The sequence below is a fragment of the Borostomias antarcticus genome (genome assembly GCF_949987555.1).
Source record: "Borostomias antarcticus genome assembly, chromosome: 2".
NCBI classification, from domain to species: Eukaryota; Metazoa; Chordata; class Actinopteri; order Stomiiformes; family Stomiidae; genus Borostomias; species Borostomias antarcticus.
The window spans coordinates 4,335,804-4,354,328 of record NC_140235.1 but is presented as its reverse complement, the minus strand read 5'-3'; the positions used below and the strand labels follow the sequence as shown (position 1 = coordinate 4,354,328).

Here is an 18,525-nt window from a genome sequence, read left to right as displayed (position 1 = left end):
GATGGTAAAGCAGACCAACAATTCTCTCTCTCTGTACCTGTTTCTCGGTGTGTCTCTCTGTCTTCTACTATACCTCCTTATATACCTCCTACTATACCTCCAACTATACCTCCTACTATACCTCCAACTATACCTCCTACTATACCTCTTACTATACCTCCTACTATACCTCCTACTATACCTCCTACTATACCTCCAACTATACCTCCAACTATACCTCCAACTATACCTCCAACTATACCTCCAACTATACCTCCAACTATACCTCCTACTATACCTTCTACTATACCTCCTACTATACCTCCTACTATACCTCCAACTATACCTCCAACTATACCTCCAACTATACCTCCAACTATACCTCCTACTATACCTCCTACTATACCTCCTACTATACCTCCTACTATACCTCCAACTATACCTCCAACTATACCTCCAACTATACCTCCTACTATACCTCCTACTATACCTCCAACTATACCTCCAACTATACCTCCAACTATACCTCCTACTATACCTCCTACTATACCTCCTACTATTCCTCCTACTATACCTTCAACTATACCTTCAACTATACCTCCTACTATACCTCCAACTATACCTCCAACTATACCTCCAACTATACCTCCTAATATACCTCCTACTATACCTCCTACTATACCTCCTTATATACCTCCTACTATACCTCCTACTATACCTCCTACTATACCTCCTACTATACCTCCTACTATACCTCCTACTATACCTCCTAATATACCTCCTACTATTCCTCCTACTATACCTTCAACTATACCTCCTACTATACCTCCTTATAAACCTCCTACTATACCTCCAACTATACCTCCTACTATACCTCCTACTATAACTCCAACTAGATCTCCTACTATACCTCCTACTATACCTCATACTATACCTCCTACTATACCTCCTACTATACCTCCAACTATACCTCCAACTATACCTCCTACTATACCTCCAACTATACCTCCTACTATACCTCCTACTATACCTCCTACTATACCTCCAACTATACCTCCTACTATACCTCCTAATATACCTCCTGCTACACCTCCTGCTATACCTCCTACTATACCTCCTACTATACCTCCTACTACACCTCCTACTACACCTCCTACTATACCTCCTACTATACCTCCTACTACACCTCCTACTACACCTCCTACTACACCTCCTACTACACCTCCTACTATACCTCCTACTATACCTCCTACTATACCTCCTACTACACCTCCTGCTATACCTCCTACTATACCTCCTACTATACCTCCTACTACACCTCCTACTACACCTCCTACTACACCTCCTACTACACCTCCTACTACACCTCCTACTACACCTCCTACTACACCTCCTACTATACCTCCTACTGTACCTCCTACTATACCTCCTACTATACCTCCTACTACACCTCCTACTACACCTCCTACTACACCTCCTACTACACCTCCTACTATACCTCCTACTACACCTCCTACTACACCTCCTACTACACCTCCTACTGTACCTCTCGGCGCAGGCTGACCGGTCCTTGGTCTGCACGGAGGACGGGCCCCAGGTGCGTCCCTTCTTCTTGTTGCCCCTCACGTCCTTCACGTCGTCGAACTCCTCCTGCCGGAAGTTGGTGCTCCGCCCCCACGTCCTGTTGCTCTCGTCCAAGGTCACTGTAACCAGCGGGGGACGACATCAGTCTGGGGAACGCTGCACTGACCAGGATAGGCCCCCAGAAAACGGCTCACAGACACTCGACTAACTGGTCAACAACTGCCAGTATTAACAAGCAGGTCGACCAAATATTCGACTAACTGGTCTACTGACCATACACTAATTCTTATCCAGTCTGTACCCCCCTCATAATCTGGACATTTGATGAATACGATGAGTGATTAGTTTACTGTGAGTGTTTGTAGACCATGGCTAGGAGTCTATCCTGGTAGACTGGGAGGACCCAGTCCAAGACTGGTCCAGGGCATCAGTCGGTCCAGATTCTGACAGCTTGTGTGTTAGTCTTCAAGGCCCACCTTCCAGCCCAGGAGCTAGAAGGTGTTATTAAGGCATTATAAGGGTGTTATGACGGTTCTGGAAGGGAGCGGATGATTAGAGAAGATGGCCTCCGCCATCCACAGCCATAGAAACATGAAGGCCCCAGACTCCAGTTCATGTTGGATAGAGAAGATCGTATCCCCACCAGAACCCTGTAGACCGTACCGAACCCCAGAAAACAAGTCTCTACTGACACTGGAATCAGTACACCAGACAACAGACCCCTGTACAGCCTTCTGCACATAGTAAAACCACTGAACAGTCTGAGGAATGTGTCATTAACGACCTGCTATTCAGTGGATATACTAGAGCCCTTATTGTGTAATGAGTGAAAGTGAGTGTGCTAAGTGTGTTAGCACAACACTTGTGTTAAAGCCACACCCCCCACCCCTCACGCCGGAATCAGGTTAGCCAATGAGCACACGCCACTCTCCGCGTCTGGAATCACGTTAGCGAACACACAGCACAACAACCCTCCACACTGGGAATCGCCAGTAGCCGACGAGCACACAGAATCCACGGCGCGGATCACCGGGTTAGCCAATGAGCACACAGCTGCTTGCCTTCCTTCCTGACCCCAGCGGAGAGCTCGCTGGTCAGGTCAACATCCTGGTGATACACAAACATACTGTCCCTTCTGATGCTCTCAACGCACGACAACACTGGGGGGAGAAACACATGTGTGTGATGATGAGGTAGTCCTACTGATGATGAGGTAGCCCTGCTGATGATGAGGTAGCCCTGCTGATGATGAGGTAGCTCTGCTGATAATGAGGTATCCTTACTGATGATGAAGTAGCTCTACTGATGAGGTAGCCCTACTGATGATGAGGTAGCTCTACTGATTATGAGGTAGCCCTACTGATAATGAGGCATCCCTACTGATGAGGTAGCTCTACTGATGAGGTAGCTCTACTGATAATGAGGTAGCCCTACTGATAAGGTAGCCCTACTGATAATGAGGCATCCCTACTGATAATGAGGTAGCCCTACTGATGATGGGGTAGCCCTACTGACACCGAGGTAGAGCTGCTTACGCTGGATGGCGCGTAGTCGGGGGATGAGGGTGGGGCTGCTGGGCGGGCTGGAGCTGGTGCTGTTCAGGCTCCTCCTCTTGTCCATGGAGGGCGAGGCCTGCACTGTGATCTTGTGCTGGAAGTCTACACACACACACACACACACATAAGGAAGAGTTTAATACTGGAGATGGCAACATAGTAAGTAGACTTGAACCAATGGTTCTTGAGCCTAGTGACCCATAGCGCAGGAGCCTATCCTGATTCCTTAGCGTGAGGCAGCTTGATGTACAAGTTCACCCCCTGGACATGACGCTAGTGTCGCAGGGACTTGACCCCCAGTCCAACCCTTGATGCTGAGTGCCAAGCAGGGAGGCACTGGGTACCATTTTTTTTAATCATCTTTGGTATGACTCGGCCGGGGATCGAACCCCCAACCTCCCGATCTCGGGGAGGACACTCTAACCACAAGGTCACTGAGCTGGTCGACACAGAGATGCTTTTAAAGAGGTAGGCGCACACAGAGACGGACAGACAGAATACAGATAGAGGTAGAGGGGCAGGGCAAATACGCATGCACGCACACACACACACACACACACACACACACACACACACACACACACACACGCAGGTACCCACCTGAGGGCAGGCTGATGCGGTTGCCGTCCTTCAGTTTGAGGCGGCTGCGTTTGAACTTGCCCTTCCTCTTCTTGACGTTGGGCTTGTCCTTGTCCAGCTGGAAGATCAGGATGTTGAGCTCCCTCTCCAGGACGTTGATCTCGCGCTCGGCCAGCTGCTGCTCGCGCCTCTTCAGCAGCTCCTCCTGGGACTTCTGCTGCAGCGCCGCCCGGGTCAGCTCCTCCTCGCGGGAGCACAGCTCCTGGGGGACAGTAGGGGGGAGGGGGGGCGGGGTTTAGTGTCGGGCGCCACGGGCGTGCGAGAGCGACCGACGGGGGGGGGAGTGGGGGCTCACGGGTTAGCGTGTAGCGCAGGCAGACAGATAGATAGACAGACAGGCAGAGAGATAGACAGACAGACAGTCAGGCAGACAGACAGGGTGGCAGACAGACAGACAGACAGACAGACAGAGCGGCAGACAGACAGACAGACAGACAGGCAGACAGGCAGACAGGCAGAATGGCGGGCGGAAAGACAGACGGGGTCAGACTCAGGTCCACTCCTCCTCATGATAAATGCAGCTCCTACCACACGGACAGACAGACGGACGGTACAGCCAGTAACACAGACGGCAGACAGAAGTCAACTAACAGAACCACGACCACACACACCGCACCCCGGAAGCAGTGGGATTAGGCCCACATCCCATCATAGCTGCTTAAGTGTTTATTCCTCTCAGCAAAGGGAATAATCCCAGCTGAATTACTTCTGCAAAGCTGCCTTAGAGCACTTTACTGACTCACCCAAGTACAAATAAGCTCGTTTTATGACGCAGCGTTGTGATTTGTTAGAGGGAGACACGTTTATCCCCCCCTAAGACGAAACAATACAACATAGACTCACTGTAGCCTCAAAGTCATGAGGGAAAGCATGAAGGGGAGTTTTACAAATGTGAGGACTGGCAGGAAAGGTGTGTGTGTTTGTGTGTGTGTGTGTGTGTGTGTGTTCATGCGTGCATGTGTGTGTGTGATGTTCTCTTGCAGGATGAGTGCTTTGGTGACAAGACCAGGTACAGTTCGACATGTGAAATCTGATTCTCAGAGTCGGATTTCGCATGTCAAATTGCACCTGCTGAAACCAGCGTCTGCCCTCGTCACCGAGGCAGTCATCAGACGTGACACACTACAATCCAACCGGTTATCTCTGGGGAAACGACGGGAACCGCCAAACCCCTATAGACGACATAAAGTAACAAAGGACTTAAACACGGGGCGCGATTAGCCAAGTCGGTGTGCTGCTCAACGATCCCGCTGAATCTGCAGCAGCTCGCTCTCAATTAACGAATCCCAGTTAGCCTAACGAGCGCAGTTAGCCTAACGAGAGCAGGGGGAGTGGGAGGTGTGTGTGTGTGTGTGTGTGTGTGGGGGGGGGGGGCTTAAAGGCTTAACAAGGGGAAATGCTGAAACCATCCCAGGGCTAATGGTAAGCTTTGTTAAATGCATGATTAGCTTTCCTACAGAAGGTGACCAATTAAAAGCGGAGCCGATCAGAGCGCTCCCATGGTTCCTCGGTTGGCTGCCTACACGCACGCACACACACACACACACACGCGCGCGCACACACACGCACACGCAAGCGCACGGGGCGGCTGTAGCTCAGTTGGTAGAGCGGGTCGTTCAATGATTGAAGGGTCAGTGGTTCGAATCCCAGCTCCGACTGTCCACATGTCGAAGTGTCCTTGAGCAAGACACCTAACCCCAAATTGCTCCCAATGAGCAGGCTAGCACCTTGCATGGCAGCTACCGCAATTGGTGTGTGAATGTGTGTGTGAATGGGTGAATGAGAGGCCACTGTAAAGCGCTTTGAGTGCCGCTAAGGTGGAAAAGCACTATATAAGTGCAGTCCATTTACCATTTACACACACGCACACACACACACACACGCACAAGCATTTGTCTTGTCTGACAGGGAGTGCGCGTGTGTGTGCCTATGTGTGCTGTGCGTGTGAATGTCTGTCTGTGTTCATGTTTATGTGCATCACATGCGTGTGATCGTGATCCCTGTACAGGACTGTCACCTTCTCTTTGGTGCGGAGCTCGTCGAACATCTCCTGGATCTCCACCCTCCAGTCCTCCTGCATGGAGTGGAAGGAGTCCTGGGGCATGGTGGCCATCACCGCCTCCTCGATGGCGCTCAGCTGCTCCAGGATGCAGGCGAACGTCGGACGCACGTGGGGATCCTGGTCCCAGCACTCTGTGACAGACAGACACACACACACACACACACACACACACACACACACACACACACACACACACACACACACACACACACACACACACACACACACACACACACACACACACACACACACACACACACACACACACACACACACACACACACACACACACACACACACACACACACACACACACACACACACACACACACACGTCGTTCTAGAGGGTTGTGAGGTAAATATAAACCCATCTAGAGGAGTTTTGATCTGGTGGTTACTTGCTAGTAACCTGACGCACCAGATGGTTTGTTTCACACAACCATCTGGGAAGGATCCACTGGAAACTGTTTGGAAAAGGGCAGGCACTTTCAAAAAAAATACAGGCACGTGATTGGATGAGCCATCTGTCTATTCCCATCTATTACGTGCTTACAGTACTGTTCTGTTCTATTGAGCGGACTGATGTGCGGAGAGGAACAGAATGTGAGCTGGCGAGAACAGGATGGTCTCAGGAGGCTAACTTACTAGGCCACTAACAGGACCTATCCAACCTCTAATCTAACATATGAATGACCAAACCTCTGTCTGACTGTCCCCCTTTTCCTCGGACACCGTCTGCCTGAGAGCGTTCATATTTGGCACAGATACCGGCAGGGGTCCCGGGCAGACGCTGAGGGGGCTGGATTTTTTTTTTTTTTTAATGTATGTTTTGGATGATTTTAACATAAAACAGGGCTGCTCCGGTGTACATATCTACTGCACCCAAGTCGAGCCAGCCGTTAGAAAGTAACAGTAGTAGCTAGCTAGATGTTAGCCAATTCATTCATTCATTGAGACTCCTTTTACATCACAAGCACGAGTCTGTGAAGTCCCATTGTATACAATAGTAGCTAACTAGGTAGCTTGCTAGTGTTAGCCAAACCAAGCTATCATTCACACTGGACTTGCCAAACAAAATATCCGCTAGCCGTGATGCTAATGTTTGCTATGTCCAACTCCATTCACTTATGCTAAAAACATTCTGAGCAATAGTACTTTTTGCATGAAATTGGTCATCTTCTGGTCGATCTTGCGGCCTGCTGAATCTAGTTATGTGCTTTTAAGCAAATCGAGGAGTCACTTAGTGTGGTTATAAGCAGTGAATAACCCCATTGACCACCATTCAGTTGGGACTTGGGCTCAGGAGCAAAATACATTTGCCCATTCATTCTCTATGGCGTCTGGTTCGATACCCATATCTCAGGGGCTTATAACGGACTGAACAGCCAGTAACTGACTGTGTGCTCCAACGGGTATCGGAACTAGCGGTCCTGAACGACAGGCTGTAATCATCCATCTATAAACCATCTATAAACCATCCTGGGTTATAGATACGGTACGATATGTGTGCGTGTTCTGACGAGAGGTTTACCTTCCATGAGCTTGGCGAAGGGTTCGGGACACGTGGAGGGGATGGGGAGGGTCAGCTTGTTGACGGCCACGCCGTAGGCCACCGCCAGGCCGTCGATCCCCCGGTACGGCACCTCGCCGGTCAGCAGCTCCCAGAGCAGGACGCCATAGCTGGACACACACACACACACAGGAAATTATTCAGAACTTAGAAGTCCAGCTGAACATTTGAGATCATCCAACTACCGTAGTTTGACGTATTTCCGACTGAAACAGGCTGTAGGGGCGGGACATAACGTTTAATTTGACTGGAACGTTGACAAGTTGGCGGTTTATAATAACTTTAGACAGATTCGATAGACGGATAGTGTTGAATGATGGGTGGATGTCGTGAGATTATGGTTTTGGACCTTGCTCTTGCATTGCTGACGTAAGCACTCGGGAGATTCCGTTTTACAGGAAGAAAAAATCCTAGGACCTGAAGACTACAACGAAACAGAAATTGTTAAAAATATTTGGCCTATATTGATAAATTAGGCACACACCATGACCAAGGATGTGATCCAAAACAGAAAAAAAGTACATTATTGATTTAATTGTGTCTTTAATACCTTCACGACATCTTGTGTACCTTTACGACATCTTGTGTCTGGGGACACACAATCGTAGATGGAAACCTCACCCCAGTATCTGCGTCTAATGGCCGTCAAATCAGCGCTGGTGACAGAACTTTGACTTAAAGGTAGACTCAACAGCGTGATGTCATATACCCTGAAAACAGGCCACTCAACCACCGCGTCACCCCGGATGCAGGCCGGAGAGCGAGGGCGAGCATCATCCCTAGCGAGTGTCGTCCGCTTTGTTTTTGGGAGACGTAAACACTCCGGGGTCTACCTCGGACGCACCGGCTCCGGGGGAAGCAGTCTGCCGTGTGACCGACCGACCGCGCCGCTCACCTCCAGACGTCGCTGCCCCTGGAGAAGAGCGAGGACTTGATGACCTCCGGCGCCATCCAGGAGTAGGTGCCCGCCGCGCTCATCTTGGTGGTCTTGTGCCACTCGCGCGCCAGGCCGAAGTCGGTGATCTTCAGGGTCTTCCTTCCGATGTCGTCGTTCTCGATCGTCTCAAGTAATAAAACTGCCGAGGGGGGGTAGAAAAAATGAAAGAGGTTGGAGGGAGAGAGAGATGGAGAGGGGTGAGAGAGAGAGATGGAGACGGGTGAGAGAGAGATAAAGAGAGCAAGGGTTGCAGGTGAGGTGTTTGGTGACATTTCAATAGGACCTCTGCATGCTGGGAGCAGATCATTCAGGTTCTCCATCTCTCTCCGTGGTGGTGGGGGGGGGTGGGGGGGGCAACGCCGTTATAAAAGCCCTGTCCTCAGGTCTTCCAACATTCTTTACTCTTTCAAGTCTGCCAGAGCCACTCAACCAGTCTGTAAGGCTACACCAAACATACCTGCCTCCATCCGATAGGCATTAAAAAGCACCGGGTGTCGGATTATGCCAGAGGATTGTAGCCTTCTTTAAGGCAGACTTAAAATGTAACATGAATTTCAGTGCATAGGAAACCCCCTCGCTTTGTGTCAGTCCTTTAAAGTGTAACAATATAAAAAATGCAGTGAGAGCTATCCAATTACTCTCCCTTTAGTTTTGAGGATGCTTGCGAGTGCTGTGTACTAAGTACTAACACAGGGCGATGGAGGCCCGGTAGGGCTACAGACGATCACTGTACCTGAATTAGGGCTGGCCATGGCCAAGCCTTCTCTCTACGTCTCTTATAAAAATCTATCAGGACCTACAGTAGGCTAACTACTACAGAACAGACATCCTTGTGTGTGGGCGCGAGAAAGTGTAACAGAATCCGAGAATAGAAGAAGGCAGGCGATCTTTAAGACCCATATCAGCTCTCACTGACCTTGGCTCCTCCACTCTCAACACTCCAGCCAGAGGTACACACACACACCCACACACACTTTATCTTGTGTGTGATTGTGTGTGTCTTTATGTACACACAGATTTCTTTTCTCTGAGGGACCTGTGTTCCCATGCTCGGTGTTGATAATGGTCTATTTCCACAGTTTGGCCTCAGTAGAAACAGATAAGAGTCTCCACAAGACGGCAAAGACACACAAGCTGACCAATGAGAGAAGTAGGTAAGGAGTAAACTGACCCACCTGGCTGACAGCACAGAGCCCCGCCAACTAGAGGTCAACTGATAGTGGATTTTTAAAGGTCGATATAATGACGAGTTTGGAACAGGAAAAAGCCGATAGCCGATTAATTGGACGATTAAATTAAATAGATTAAATAAATAATTAAATAAATATAATTAAATAAATATAATTAAATATAGAATATATAATCTAATATATTATAATATATAAATATATAATATATAATAATTAAATAAATTAGATTAAATAAATAATAACCTAAATACCTAAAAAATAAAAATAAATCTAACTCAAACTAGGCTAAAAAGCAAAGTATAATTCCAACTCAAGGGATCAGGCCTACCTGTCATGTTTCTTGTCTCAGGTGTTTAAGCCTCTACTACCTGCACACACCTGCCCTCCGTCACCTATTAAGCATAGTGCATAACATATTTCCTTCATTATTCATTCCCTCTATGAACGATTGCGTTTCACTGAGGAGAATCTCTAAGAATGTCGTCCTCTCACCCAAGAGTAGAAGGTTATATCCAGGACATTTAATTAAAATCCCATTTATTTTCGTCTTCAGTCAAGTTCAAATGAAGGAGCCTACTCCCTTTCCTCAGCTGCTGGGTGGCTGTGGTCCAGATCCGTGTCAGTTAATTCAACATAGCTAATAGCTAAAACATTTTTAAAATATACTGCATATCAAAAGTATATTTAAAAATGTAACGGAACATGCCTAAGTGTGATTTGGTGGATTAGGCCTACATCGTTTGAATACGGTCTATTTACAATGGCTGTGCAGCCATTAGCCACTATCAGAGCCCAGTTCAGCCGATAACGATAGTTTTGATTAATTGATTAATCGTCAAACCGATTAATTGGTTGACCTCTACAGCCAACGACCAGAAAAGAGACAAGAGGAGGCAGAGAGCACAGCCATGCACCTGACCAATAGGAAGAGGAGCCAAATGGCAACGCCCCCTTTCAATGGAGGAAATAGTTTGGGGGGTGGAGGGGGGGCTGTAGGAGAGGAGGATGAAGGGGGGTGGAGGGGGAGGGGTATGCGAGACCTTGGCTGGGTCGGGCTGAGGCGAGCAGGTTTTAATACCAATCAAAGACTTTGTATTAATTAGTGAGAGTTAGTTAGAGAGTGAGAGTTTCTACCATCAGATCTACAGCAAAACACTGTCGCCTTCCATATCAAAGCTGCACCTCCTTCCATAGAGCCGAAGCACTGAAGAACATATCAATGTAGCTGGTTTGGTGACCACCGTCACATGAGTAACCCTGCCTCGGTATTACCCCGGTAGTCCCCTCCACCCCCCCCCTCCGGAAATATCTGAGCTTTGGCTTACATCTCGGTCGTGGGAGACCCATCTCAGTCACGAACAAAGGGGAAGCACCTTTTTTGCTGAGGGAGAATGTGACAATAGACATTCCATTCCAAACAGGTTCCGCCTCTCTGAGAACCTATGGAATAATAATACTTCCTACCACTGTGCTCTCCACAGTTCCATAGGACCTTCATCGTCAGTGTTCATTCTGGTTGTTCTAAGTGAAGCTATAGGCAGCTTATGTCTTTTACCAGGCTTTAACATCTAGGACTGCAGCTGAAAATTAGCAACCCTGCTAATGCTGGCATATTTACAGTTTTATTCATGCTTCATGTCTATCACGGTGGATTGGTATGCACTGTCCCTGCTCAAATGAACTCAATAAAGTACACTAAAAGTAAAGCTGAGCGCTATAGATCAGTGATCTAACTAACATCTTCATGACCCCCCCCCCCCCCCCCCCCCGCCTGTTCACCTCATCGATAAGCGGACAGACCAGGCCCCTCCCTGACTGATGGTCAGACTGTAACCGGAGCTGGGTTAGGCTTTCTGCTGGCCTAGCGCCCCTGGCAGGCCTGCTCCTCCTCTCTCCTCCTCTCTCCTCCTCGGCTGGCCGCCTCCTCCGGCCTGCAGTGGGGAACCGGAGCCGGGCTGGTGATAATACACGCGGTTCTGAGGTGGGGAGACCGCGAAACACGGCCCGGGGCAGAGATATTTATCACAAGGAATGTCCTCCCCCCCCCCCCTACCCCCCCCCCCCCCCCCCCACACACACACACTCTCTCACACTCTCCTCTACCGTCCTTTGGAGGATTCAGCGTGCGCTTTTAAACACCACACAGACTGCTGGGAAATGAGAACACTGCTCACACACATCTGTGTGGTACTGTAGCCTAGCGCGGCGTTGTGTAGTGTTGTCAGCAGAGAGCAGGACTAACTTTGCTTAGCAGGTGTAAAGGGGAACATGCTAGCAGGCGGCCATGAGTAAAGCTAGCCTAAGAAGTCAGAGAACAAGTAAGACGCCGCAGGGATTCGAACCCATGTCTCCCACTAGCCTGTCCAGTCATCTACCACACGAACAGGGCGATTCCAATCATCCGCAGAGGAGTGCGGTTAACCCGGGAGCGCGGTTCAAACCGGCGCAGTAAGAGTACAAGTCGACCCTGGCTGGGTTGAGTCGGGGTTTCTCCAGCGGTTTGGGACCGCTTCCTTTCACCGCGTCCGACAATGGACCCCGCTGCTTTAGTGGCCCCGTAAAAAAGAAAACAGTGAAAGCATCTCCACTCGTTCTCTTTCACTCCCCCTGCTTTCTTTCTCCGGAGACGGCAGTAACTGTCAGCGCCTCAATGGGGGCCGATGGCGGGGAAGAGGCAGAGTCGTTGCCTTGCGACACGTAGTCATGCTTCCCTAACTCACCGGGAGCTGCTGACATTCATCTACTACTACGTATAGGTCAGGGAGGGAGGGAGGGAGAGAGAGGGGGAGGGAGGGAGAGAGAGAGAGAGAGAGAGAGAGAGAGAGAGAGAGAGAGGGAGGGAGGGAGAGAGAAAGGGAGAGAGGGAGGGAGGGAGGGAGGGAGGGAGGGAGGGAGAGAGAGAGAGGGAGGGAGACAGAGAGGGAGAGAGAGAGAGAGAGAGAGAGAGAGAGAGAGAGAGAGAGAGGGAGAGAGGGAAGGAGAGAGAGAGAGAGGGAGAGAGAGATAGAGAGAGCGAGAGGGAGGGAGGGAGACAGAGAGGGAGAGAGAGAGAGGAAGAGAGAGAGAGAGAGAGAGAGGGAGAGAGAAAGGGAGAGAGGGGCAGGGAGAGAGGGAGAGAGAGAGGGAGAGAAAGCTTCTTCTTTAGAATGCTGACGGGTTCCACTGTCTGCAGTTCTGCGACTGCTGAGAGGATAAAGAGTTTCTGGTGAATCATGAGATGACTGTGGTCTGAGAGTGAGAGAGAGAGTGAGTGACATTGAGTTAGAGACAGGCAGAGCCGAAACAATATGAAGATTACTGCCCGACACTAACTGGGACACTATTGTTCTCTGGGTTTCGTTTCCAACAGCGTGACATTCTAATGACATGCATGCCTGACATTCCTCTACCTCTGGATTCAGTTGGGCCCGAAACTCGAAATTTTAAGTGTGTTATGAGGGCAGGCTCTGTGCCAGGTTTCAGCGTGGCTGCGTTCTCAGTACTCGGGCTCAAGATCCACTCTCGGTCTCTCTGCTACCTGTCTCTCTACGACCCCTCCGCGCCCTAGTCCCAACCGCCGAGGAGAGGGAGGGAGGAAGGACTCACCCTGGTTAGTAATAAAAGGGAAGCCGGTCTTGAGGAGATTAAATATAATGAAAACGAGGCTTTGGGACCCTGCCGTCGAAGCATTCTTTTGGCTGCAGTCACCTAGCAACCAGTGCTTGACCACTCTATTGTGCAAACTTATGTTAAGCTTCTGGTCCTCATTAGCCACATTCCTACTGCAACCCGGGAATTAACAGATTAGGCACAACGCAAAGACCTGACAATCTCTCTGACTTCTATGTGTTCCCACTTACGCTTAATCACTGACCAAATAAGTGTAGGCGAATGTGTGTACTTAATTGAGTGTAGGTTGATAAATGAGTGCGGCGCGTTGGGAAGGTGTGGACGTAGTTGGCAGTGGCTGTGTGTTCTGCATTTGCCCTGATCTACAACGGGACAAGCCTGGACAACAATGCTTCCCACAGATGTTGGGCCCTCTAAGCTGCCCCCCCCCAACTGCTCTGTGCTGATTAGCTGGGGTTTAACTATAAACAACAGAGAGAATATATGGCCTCTGTTGGGAGGGGGGTGGGGGGCACTATGTCTAACTCTCTAGTCAGACATCGTGGCCTTTCCGTATTCCGATATGTTGCTCCAGAAGAAAGAGAACAACTTTTTATCTCCCTCTATTTGGATTGGCATTGGTAGAGTTGGTCTGTAAATAAAGATCAACTGAAACTCTAACCTTATTTCCAATTAAAGTCAGCAAGCCACACCAATGTTGTCCGTTAGTCACAATGAAGTGGCAAAAACAAACAAACTGACTGGTGTTAGTAGCAAAGGGGTGGTGTGTGTGTGTGTGTGTGTGTGGGTGTGTGCCTAACACAACCAGATTAGCTGAAACAAGAGTGTTTCCATCTGGCTCATTATCAGACACTGTAGTTGATAGTCTTCAACGGGCAAAGTGCACTTTCCAAGGGCACCATGTCTGTGTCCATGAGCAGATCTGCACCACTCTGGATGGGCTGTTCACCATTACGGGAATCCCATCAACTATGCCAAAGATCTGGCAATCGGGCCCTGAGTAGCACGTGCGCCTCCCCTAACTCCCACTACAAGGTTCAGTGTTACGGGGAGGCCGGGCTGATAAGACCAGCTACTATCAACACCACAGAAGAGAGATGCTGTACTCTGAGCTAGTGTCGTGTTACAAAGTGTTGATGTCTCGGTGAAGAGTGCTAGCTAGGTGACTTACCGAATCTACCCTACTACACTCCCACAATGCATTATTCACACGGAGGACGCTGAGGAGGGTGGAGGTACTAGTAGAGGAAACCCCATCAAGGTCTAACACTCCGATGGTCAACTTCTGAGGTAAAAATCGATTCACTAGAATTGTAGGACTTTGTAAAGATAAGTTCAAATCACCAGATAAATTAAATGAGTCTATTTTATTTTCTCCCCCAGTACCCAGACCACATCACGGTAAAATGACGCCTGATAAGTGGACAGACCCGAGTGTTTACTCACTCCAGAGCATGTGGTGGAGGACCTGGTTAGAAGGTGGGTGTTTTCAGGGTCTTTATTTGGACAACATTTCAGGGGGTGGGGGGCCCAGCTGAGCAAACTTTGACCTCATCTCACATTCTTCAGAGCCCCCCCCCCCTCACACACACACACACAACCCCCAACTTCCCCACTTCACTCTCACACACACACACACACACACACACACACACACACACACACACACACACACACACACACACACACACACACACACACACACAATCTCTCTATCCAGTCTCACAAAGACACCCATCTCTCTATCTAGCCTACTCTTTTCTGTCATATATATATATATATATTAGGGATGCACCGATTGCAAAATTCTGGGCCGATGCCGATGTTTAAAATAACAATCCGGCCGATGTTTATTTTATTTTATTTATATTCCCCCTTTTGTGCCAGGGAAACAAAGAAAAAGTTTGGTTCCAAAACGCTGATTTTTATTTCACTTTAATTTGAAAGCAAACTACACGTGCGTTTGCGGTGTTACTTCACAGATCTTCTCCGAATCTGCAGCTGGGTAGGCTACGTTTTGCAACAAAAAAAGCAGTAATTGTTGCGACATAACATCGGCCACTACCATCGGTGAATGTCATTTTATTTGCCGATGGGCCGATGGCAGTCAACAAGGCCAACATCGGTCGGTCGATGCCGATGTTCGGCCGATGCATCGGTGCATCCCTAATATATATATATATATACGCATAACACATACACACACACTAATCACACACACACACACAAACACACAAACACACACACACACACTAATCAGTAATACACTATCTCTTTCTGTGGTTCACACATGCCAGGCAGACCGGTCAACCGGCTTCATACTGTGTTGCTTGAGTGGTGGTGGTCAGCTACTGTATGGCTCAGTCCAGTCCTCTGGAGTCCATATGAGGAGGCCAGAGAGACACACAGCTGGAGAGGGCGGGAGGGAGGATCTCACACGGACAGCCTAGCCTCCCGGAAGGTCTTAACTTGCACTTCTCAAACACTACACGCTTGTGATGGCCAGTTTGTGGATGTGTCGGTTAAAGTTTCCTGACGGCCAAGTCAAGTGAAAACAATGCAAGTAAAAGAGTTCCCTTTCTATTGTGACCCTGTTCTGGAAATTAAAAAATGCCCTTAGTGATCTAATGAAGGAAGTCATAAACTGTTGTTTCACCTCCCAGGATGAGATAACCCACGTTATACCCGTGTATGAAATTTACTGTATTCTGACATCAGTGTATTAATATTCTGATGATGGTGTGCCCATCTGAAACATAACCTACATAACATAGGAAATGGTTCCTCATGGCATGTACCGAGGATTCAGGGCCCCACACCATAACGGGCTAGCTTTCCTCTAGTGGATATAAAGATGATTTTGTCCCGAGATCCACCCCCAAGGTTTATACTGCTGATTCACCCATACTCTGACACTCAGTAAAATGCACATAAGAAAACAGGTGGCTCTGTGGTCTTATAAGTGCTGTTGGGATATTAGTTTGAGTGAGGAGGTGACAGAAACACTGCTTACTGTTGCTGGATTTCAGATCTCTGTGAATGATGGGCACCCCAGCCTCTTCGTGCAGGTAGTGCATGCCCCTGGCGATCTGAACAGCCCAGTTGACCAGGATGTGAGGGGGGATCCTCCGTCCCGTTAGAGCCCTGTTCAGAGTCCCCCCGCGGGCATACTCCATCACCAGGCACAGGTTCGGCTCCTCCAGACACACGCCTTCCAGCTTTATGATGTTCGGATGCTGAAGCATCGCGAATAACTTGGCCTCTTGCTTCACGCTGTCCTCCGTGGCTGTGATGTCCTCGTCGGGATCCTGTCGGGCCGCCTTCACGGCGACTTCCTGATCTTTCCATGTCCCTCGGTACACTTTACCGAATCCACCCACGCCGATAATTTCCTCTAAAACGAGTTCACTGAAAGGAATTTGTACCGGAGCGGTCGGGACACGCTCCCGCACCCCCACGGTGCCACCGGCGGGAAGTCTGTAGATAGCAGGTTGATAGGTCACATAGTTCGACGGGAAGATCCCGACTCGGTGGTTAATTTTACCCGTCCACCAGCCCTCATCTCCCGATATCGACGCGTCTTTCGAGAGCACCTCCACCACATCCCCCTGTCGCAGACTAAGCTCGTCCTCTCCCGAAGCGTCGTAGTCGTAGATGGCCGTCCAGAGAGAGCGGGGACACAGGGGAGCGGAGTGAGCCCAAGCCCTGGCGGAGGGGGACTCCGTCCACGCGTGGTCTCCCGTGCTGTGCGGCCGCCCGTCACCGTTGGGGGAACCGGTCGGTGAGACATCCATTTCTCGGAGGCTGTAGTCGCACCATATGGTGCACAGCTGTTGATGCAAAATCTTAAAATGGCAACAGGTGACCAAAAAGTTGTTCAAAAGCACCTTTGCCAAGTGCACAGGCGGCTCAGGGCACAGTATCACCAGTGAGCAGGAGGGGGGACCCGCGTGGCCCGAGGTCACGTATCCAAAGTCCTTCTGCTGGCGGATCGAGCGCGTTTGCGACTATCCACGTAGCCACGCAGGGAAAAGTGTCTTTGTGGGTCAATACTGCAACTGAGCAAACTTATCTATCTAGCTGTTTTGAACTCCAGAGTTTCACTATATCTCTAAAGTAAGCAACATTTTAGTTTGGGTACCCAGGTGAGTGTTTCCCTGGTCTTAACGTGGGTTAAAGGAGCTGGTAATAATAGCGTTAGCTGGCTTGTCCCAAGACAGGCTAACGTTAAGCTATGCTAGGTTAGCTAAATAGCTCCTTACGGCGTATCTCAGGTGGCAGAAGAGCACCTGCAGTCCATCAGGCGAAATAAACTCTGTTTTAAAACAACGCGACATCCCCTGAAACATACCATACGAACCTGTTCACTTGTTGGTGTTTGCAAAGTTTTAACTTGTTTCTTTGCCAGTTGCCTAGTTTGCAGTTAATAATCGCATTCCAGACCCAGTAGCTTAGCTAGCTTAGGTCAGATAATTCACTGCCTTGACACTTGCAAACTTGGAGCACAAGTTAGGATATCCTGTTTTTCCAGATGTATATGCTCTCCCCGCGCAATTAGAACCATTCAGAATCGCATCCATCGTTTATTTCCAGAATAATAGCGCAAAAGAAAAGTTCCAGCAACTTTGATCAAAACAAGCCATCAGCGACGCCATGGCTTCTGTCTGACCGACTGGGTCGTGGGATGCTTAGCAGAGTACATGCGGATTGGTGGCTTAACGACCATGTGACCTGAGAGGGAACGGTGGACAGAGCAGGGAGGAGCATCCTTTACAATCATGAGAGGAGAGCCCGCTGAGAATTATGGCTCTGGCCATTGGGCCAGTCAATGAAATACCACACACACCCACACCCACAGGAGGACTAGGAGACCAAATAAAGCATTCCTTCCCTAAACTTCAGTGAGGACACAAGACGTCTCTGTTGCTATCGATTGCAGGCTGCCTGTTTCATTTAGCCTGCCTCCTGGACAACTACCAGAATAGGCAGCCTGGTCAGAACATGAGCAAAGGAAATGTAGACCTAAGCCTGCACGGCTAAGCTTTGAATCGTTATCTATTTTTTTTGTGTATATTAATTTTGATTTAATGTTTGACATTCTTTATTTTCTTAATCAGCTGCGTTATATGGTTGTTTTACATGGAGGTATAGCGTAATATGTCATTCCTCGTTTCTTTGATTAAATGTTTGTTGAATGTAATTAAAAATGACTTTTAATTTCAAGTTGGAAAACATTATGTGAAATGTATGATGGAATCTAAAAACAGGCTTCCCCTCTTCAGAGACATTTTGCAATTTCCACCTGGGAATCAAGTAGGCTACTCTAGCCACCTACCCTACAGCAGTCAACATCCTACCTAATTAGTCTACTCTTTGAAGTTAATAAATGAACAGTAGCC

At 48.9% G+C, this 18,525-nt stretch overlaps 1 protein-coding gene across 1 annotated transcript in view; it reads right to left on the bottom strand.

The window, feature by feature from the left end:
• map3k21 (mitogen-activated protein kinase kinase kinase 21) overlaps positions 1-17,611 on the bottom strand; it is a 23,642-nt gene extending 6,031 nt beyond the window's left edge. Inside the window, exons 1-7 of the mRNA XM_084460351.1 lie at positions 16,140-17,611; positions 8,286-8,466; positions 7,352-7,500; positions 5,776-5,951; positions 3,720-3,960; positions 3,099-3,221; positions 1,526-1,682 (exon numbers count right to left, since the gene is read on the bottom strand). Coding sequence (XP_084316477.1) covers positions 1,526-1,682; positions 3,099-3,221; positions 3,720-3,960; positions 5,776-5,951; positions 7,352-7,500; positions 8,286-8,466; positions 16,140-16,920 — 1,808 coding nt within the window. The 5' untranslated portion in view covers positions 16,921-17,611. The remainder of the gene's footprint in view (positions 1-1,525; positions 1,683-3,098; positions 3,222-3,719; positions 3,961-5,775; positions 5,952-7,351; positions 7,501-8,285; positions 8,467-16,139) is intronic.
• Between the last annotated feature and the right edge of the window lie 914 nt (positions 17,612-18,525).